This window comes from Mauremys reevesii, linkage group 13 (assembly GCF_016161935.1).
Source record: "Mauremys reevesii isolate NIE-2019 linkage group 13, ASM1616193v1, whole genome shotgun sequence".
Classification (NCBI taxonomy): Eukaryota; Metazoa; Chordata; order Testudines; family Geoemydidae; genus Mauremys; species Mauremys reevesii.
The window spans coordinates 15,823,883-15,830,585 of record NC_052635.1 but is presented as its reverse complement, the minus strand read 5'-3'; the positions used below and the strand labels follow the sequence as shown (position 1 = coordinate 15,830,585).

Genomic DNA, 6,703 nt, shown 5'->3' with positions numbered 1-6,703 from the left:
GCTCTAGGTCACTACATACCCATGAGCACAGAATCAACTTTGTCTGCGTTCAGGTTTCATGTCCAGGACCCATTCAGCCAATGCTTATGCAGCCCTTAGTCAGTTACACATACACAGGACTGAGGAGGAGGGTGGGGGAGGGACAATTGCACTCAGGTTCCGAGCTCAGGTGCCCCCCTCACAAAAAAAAATGTCTGTAACATCTGTGTAAATAAAGTGAAATGTGAGGGGTTGGGGCTCCGTTGCACATGATGTAAGGGGTCCCCCAAATTTCTCTCAACTAGCATGAATGACATACATGTGCTACCAGCACTGGGAGCTCAGAGGGACAATTAGACCGCAGGGGTTAATGAGTATATTTACTGTGCTGTTCCTTGCTTCTGGGACAAAGTCAGAACTGCTAGAAGCAGGGCATTTAGTTTGTGGAGTTGCATATGCTTACATCACCTTTGAATGTGGCCCTGAGAGGATGCAGGGAGGAGATTTGGTTAATGAGTCCGAGGATGTGACTAGATCCTCGCTGTCGATCTGCTGCTAAAGTAAAGGAATGGAATTTTTTTTTCTTTTATTCTTACTTGGGAACTCTGCTTGGATAAGATCCTTGATCTGTAATGTAACCAAAATTACGTTGATTTTAAAGGGAGTTTTGGGAATACACTCAGGGTCATCATGATAGATAGATAGATAGATAGATAGATAGATAGATAGATAGATAGATAGATGTTTGCAGTGTTGTTATAGCCGTGTTGGTCCCGGGATATGAGACAGACAAGGAAGGTGAGGTAATACCTTTTATTAGATGAAAAGATAAAATGAGCCAAAGAGAAATATAAAGAGTGGGTTTAATTTAGAAACACCATTACTGCTGTTGTCGTTGTCATTATTATTTCTTCTTTGGAGAGCTTGCTCGTGGCTGGATTTATTAGATTCTTGAACAATAATGTGCTGGGAATTTTTGCAAATATGTATCTGGTTTTAGATTGGTGCAGAAATTATACTACTTAAAAATACTACAGAACTCAGAGAGGGGGGATGGGAGAGAGATTAGATCAGACAGCCAGAAATTCTTTATTCAGTTTCTACTCACTTCTAGTTACTCTACTCTAGTCCTGTCTGTGAGGAAACATCCCTAATTCATTGTTATCCCTGTTGTAGTAAATGACATTACTTGTGGCACTAAAGGCTCATAATGTTACCAATCTTATGCACAGGAATTTGCAGGATTGGGCCATAGTGTGTCTGGCGTATTCACTGTTGCCTCTGAATCTATGACTGTTTATAGATTTACTTGTGCCAATTTTCAAAATATTTATTTTATGAAAATGAGGTCTCATCTATCAGAGGTAAATATGAGTCTGTGTATATTTTTGTTTCCTTTTATAAATGCAAGTATTTTTACAACATGAAATGAATATTAAACTAGTATCATTTAAAGTTATGTTGAAAAGGCATTCTGACACTCATGAATAGAAGAGAAAAGTACAAATGGGGAAAGAGAGATATGTACTGATACAATTTCTTAATTGTTAAAATGTTTGTCTCTTCTGCTTTATATTAGACAATTTGACTGTTAAGATGATAGATAGATAGATAGATAGATAGATAGATAGATAGATAGATAGATAGATAGATAGATAGATAGATAGATGGGGGTATGGGGATAGATAGATATTTTTGTCTCTTTATGTTTTTCTTAGATCAACTGTCACAGAAACAATATTTTAATTTTGCATTTAAGTTTCTATCAATCATCATCATCACCATCACTGAAGTGTTGGCCCTACACACTATAACATTGTAGCACATAATAACAAATCATTGTTTTCAGTACAATAACACCAATGATAAAAAGAATTCCCCCTAGGTGCTTGGTCCTGCTGGCCCCAACCCAGAATATCACTTAAGCAGTGTTTTGAAGTTAAGCATGTGAGCTCATTGACTGCAATGGAATTACTCATGCAGAAAGTTAAGCACACACATAAGTGATGGCTGGTTCGGAGCAGTGTGCCTAGAAGATAGCAGGATTAAGCCCCAGTGAGTTTTTCCTATTTTTTGGGAACAGCCAGAGATTGGATCCTGGAATGGCCCCAATTGCTCCTGTCTGATGCTGATGCTGGTATGAAGATGCAAAGCTGAGTGTGTGTGAATCAGTTAGTCTATTTTTCTCTCACTGTTCTTAAGTTCCAGGTCTACTTCCCCACACTGCAGCAATGAGGACTTCTGGTCCAGATCCCCAGCGGGTGTAAACTGGTTTCACACTGCGGGAGTCAAAGAAGCTATACTAGTTCACATCAGCAGGGTATCTGGCCCACCGTTTTCTTGCTTTTCTGTGATTACACAGAAAAAGTAGGGTTTGTTTGTTTGTTTGTTTTAAAGAAACAAAGAAATGACAAATAAACATAAAACAAACCAACTCATGGCCTAAACAAGGCCCATGCAGTTATCAGCAAACTCAAAATGTGGAAAACATTGGGCTTAGGTGAGGACTTTCAAAGTTTGCCTAAGGGATTTAGGTACCCAACTGCCACTAAACTTCAATGGGAGTTGGGTGCCAAATTACCTTAGGTTCCTTTGAAATTCCAAGCCTTAATCTGTTAGAATAATAACAACACATTTGTCATCAATGGAGCTCAGAGTTGTTTACTTACAAGGGCCATATCATTATGCTTATCTTACAAATGAGGAAACTGAGGCAGGGTCATGAGCAAGGTCACCCAGCAGGCCAGGAGCAGAACCCAGATCACCAAGTCTGTACTGGAGTCATAAGGCCACACTGCTTCTTGTAAGTCTGAAGTATGTTCTCTGGCACTGTAGTCTAGTTTATGAGCTGGCCAAAGTATTCACTGCCGATCTAGGCTGGGATATCCAGTGAGTTGGGGGCCAACCTTCATTATGCTCTTTAAAACCACAGCCTGACCTCCTGCATTAAACATTCAGCTTTGGAGGGCTACAAAGTTTTCTGAATCAAGATGCGATATAGCTGAGAGCGAGACATTGGCGAGGGGTCCTCAGAATTATGGTGCGGAGTCTGCTGCTGGAGGGAGAGAATTTTGAAGGCACATTGTAACTCAAAGGGATTTGGGCACCCAACTCCTATTTGTGTCTTTTAAAATTTGATCCACAAAATATAGAAGTAAAGCTCTGCTGGGAAGAATCACAGGAAGTGGGTGTCTGTGTCTTTGAAATGCTCCATGTAGTCAATACCATATAACTTTATTTTGTCTTTTTGCTCTTCATTTTTTTTCTTTTCGTCACTTCTCCTTTCCATATTTCTCTCTCCTATCTCTTTCTCCACCTTTTCTCTTCTTCTGACTATTGCTTTCTATTTCTTATGTTCTTTGTTCTTTTTTCTTCTTCTATGTATTTTTCTCCCACATTTTCCTTTCTTAGCTGCTTGATTCTGTGCCTCTCAGCATGGAGTGGGAGAATGACACCAGATTCCAGGAGTTCATCCTGATTGGATTCCCAACTGTCCCAGAGCTGCAAGTGCTTCTCTTCATGGTATTCTTGGCGGCTTATTTGCTGACCCTCCTGGAGAACGTGGTCATCATCACCCTGATCAAGACAAACAATAACCTCCAGAAGCCCATGTATTTCTTCCTCAGCAACCTCTCCTTCCTGGAGGCCTGGTACATCTCAGTCACTGTCCCAAAACTGCTGGCTAATTTTCTATTGGAGAGCAAGAGCATCTCCTTTGTGGGATGCATGACACAACTCTACTTCTTCAGCTCCCTCATATGCACCGAGTGCGTGCTCCTGGCCGTCATGGCCTATGACCGGTATGTGGCCATCTGCAACCCACTGCGCTACCCTGTCATGATGACTCACCGGCTCTGCCTGCAACTAGCAGTGGGCTCCTGGCTAGTGGGCTTCCTGGCTTCCATGCTGAAGGTCATCTTCATTTCCCAGCTGTCATTCTGTGGGTCCAATGTCATCAACCACTTCTTCTGTGATATCAGTCCTTTATTGAACATGGCCTGCACAGACATGACGGTGGCAGAGATAGTGGACTTCATCCTGGCTTTGTTCATCCTTCTGGTCCCGCTGTCCATCACCATTGTCTCCTATGTCTGCATCATCGGCACCATCTTGTGCATCCCCACCGCCCAGGGCAAGAGGAAGGCCTTCTCCACTTGCGCTTCCCACCTCACTGTCGTTGTCATCTTCTTCTCAGCCACCCTCTTCATGTATGCCCGGCCCAAGAGGATCCACCCTTTTGACTTGAACAAACTGGTTTCAGTGGTGTACACGATTGTCACGCCCATGCTAAACCCCTTCATTTACTGCCTGAGGAACCAGGAAGTGAAGGGAGCTCTGAGGAGAGCTTTCTGTGGTGTGAATGCTGTCCACAAGGTTCCTATCCTGGTCACCATCTCTCAGTAGGACAGAGAATTCCCTACTGGTGGAAAATTAGGTGTGGAGGCAAGAAGGAAGACGTAGCACACTTATGATGGAATTTAAATCTGGTAGTTATGGAGACTCTGTTTGCAATACAAGATGGGTGCTCAAAAACCTGAGGCAACCACATTGCCAGTCTGTCTCCAGAAGCCTCAATACTGAATCTCCTTTTTAGTCAGTATATCCAAATCCTATCTCTTCTTTGCCTTCAGGGGACCATAAAATAGGACATGGCTGAGGTGTAAAATTGTCAATATGGGTTGGAAGGTCCTGGAATTTGGGTTGCATATTAGACCTTGTGTTCCAATGCTAGCCAATATTTGGTGTCTAATAGTCAAAGAGATTTGGAAATTGGGATATAGACTATGGAGTTAAGTCCCCAAGGGAACAGATGGGAGGCCAATCTCCTGGGATAAAGCTGGACAAAGCCCTGGAAATGGTTTGCAGGGATAACTTTTTCACTGGCCCTAAGAAATCGATGGACCAAATCCAGGGGGCGTTAGTTATTCTGTACTCATGCAGATTCTACAGAAGTAGTGAATTTTCTTGAGTAATAGCTGAATAAAAAGTTTGTTGGGAGTTGGGTGTCTCCCCTTCAGGTCAGTGTGGATTCAATTCTATAGGATAATTAATCTTCACAGAATATTATTTTTGTATTTTTATAATTTTGATGGATAATATTGATGTTTATTTTTAAGCATTTTTTTTCTATTTTCCTTGATTTACATTTTCACAGTTGTGTGAAGTTTTGGTTTTTAAGCATTTTTTCCTCCAATTTTCTCAGTGGTAGGAAATTTGGGGCAGGGGCAGATAATTATTTAAAGTCGGTGTCTAATATGTTCTCAAGTAGCATTTCTCTTACTTTACCTATGTGTAAATTTTAACTATTATTGATGGAAATATTTTTCGTTGGCTTGGGTATGTACGATGAAACCAATGTTCACCAGCCTCCACCAATAAAAATCAAATCCTTCCTGGTCTAGGGATAATTACAATAAAACCACATCATTATTTTATACAGGACATTTCCCATGTGGGAGATCTATAATGGCTGAACCCAAACCCAATATCTCAGTGTCTCTGAACTTTGAAGAAGTTTAATTTTGGCTTCCAAATCTGGAGGCAGAGCCCACCTGTGGCTAGGCTAGGAATGCTCACTATGAAATACTCTTAAAATGTTACTGGGAATTCAAAGGGGCCTAAAGGATTTAGGCACCAAAATACTAGACAATTGAGTGGATAATTCCCTTAGGTAGGCAGCATAGGTGGTTAAGAGTGATGTGGGTAGGACACTGCACTGGGACGCAGTCATCATCTCAGAACAGATTTCCTTACATAAGTCATTTTGCTACCCTGACCTTAGCTCTTCATCTGTGAATTAGTATATTTTTTCTGTTCTCAGGAAGGAATCCTTTACTGGTTGTGAGATGCTCAATACTAGGGAGATGAGGGCCGTATAATTACCAAAATAGATTAAACACCTGCTCTATTGTCTCCTGATGACTCCAGATCATATGCATTCATATTACAAGTAATACAGGGTAGACTGGCCCTACAAACCCACCTGGGATCTGAGTGTCAAGCTGGTTTCTTTCTTTCTCAGACAGAATCCTCAGCAAGACTATTTCTGTAGGACAAATTACAGCCTCAATGACCTCGGTGTAGCCCCTATCCCCTTCGCACCCTGCACTCTGTGACCCCTGCACAGCCCCATCACCTTCAAATCCTGATATTCATGACCTTTGCATAACTCCCCCTTTCCCAAATCCTACCCTTATCTCTACCTGTACAAACTCATTATCTTCAAATTCTTCCCTCATCAGATGCTTGGAACTTAGTGAACAGTTCTGATGATGTTGGACAAGCAGCCAAAGACTTGACTCAATTCTCCCCCAGCTGCATTGGATAGGCAAAGCCAAAAGGAGGAACACAACAGTCTCTGGGAGCAATAAGGCGGGTTGAAAATTTTCCATTGATGATTTTTAACAGGCAACTGGATTTTCAAATAAAAAAAAACATGTTTATGGAAAATATCTGCTTTTTGCATTTTTCCCCATTTTTCATTGGAAAACAGAAAACCAAAATGGTTCCAGTTTTCAGCTGAAAAAAAAATATTTTTTGGCCAAAACATCTCTTTTGTTGTTGTTGTTACAAAAAAATATTTTTTAACCAAACATGAGCACAATGTTTAGTTTTCTTTTTTTCAGTGACAAGTCAAAATTTTCCACTGGGGGAAAGAAAAGTTCTGACCAGCCCTATTCTAAACACACGTGGGAGTAGATCTGTGGAGGAAAACAGGGCTAAT

General features: G+C 41.2%; 1 protein-coding gene across 1 annotated transcript; it reads left to right on the top strand.

Annotated features, from left to right (window-relative positions):
- The first annotated feature begins 3,414 nt into the window (after positions 1 to 3,414).
- Positions 3,415 to 4,383, top strand: LOC120380123 (olfactory receptor 6B1-like). The gene has a single exon (XM_039497618.1). It carries the CDS (start codon positions 3,415 to 3,417, stop codon positions 4,381 to 4,383), a length of 969 nt encoding a protein of 322 aa, XP_039353552.1.
- The last annotated feature ends 2,320 nt before the right edge of the window (positions 4,384 to 6,703 follow it).

Coding starts and splice junctions, on each gene's coding strand:
- LOC120380123 (XM_039497618.1), top strand. CDS start 3,415: ATGGAGTGGGAGAATGACACCAGATTCCAGGAGTTCATCCTGATTGGA.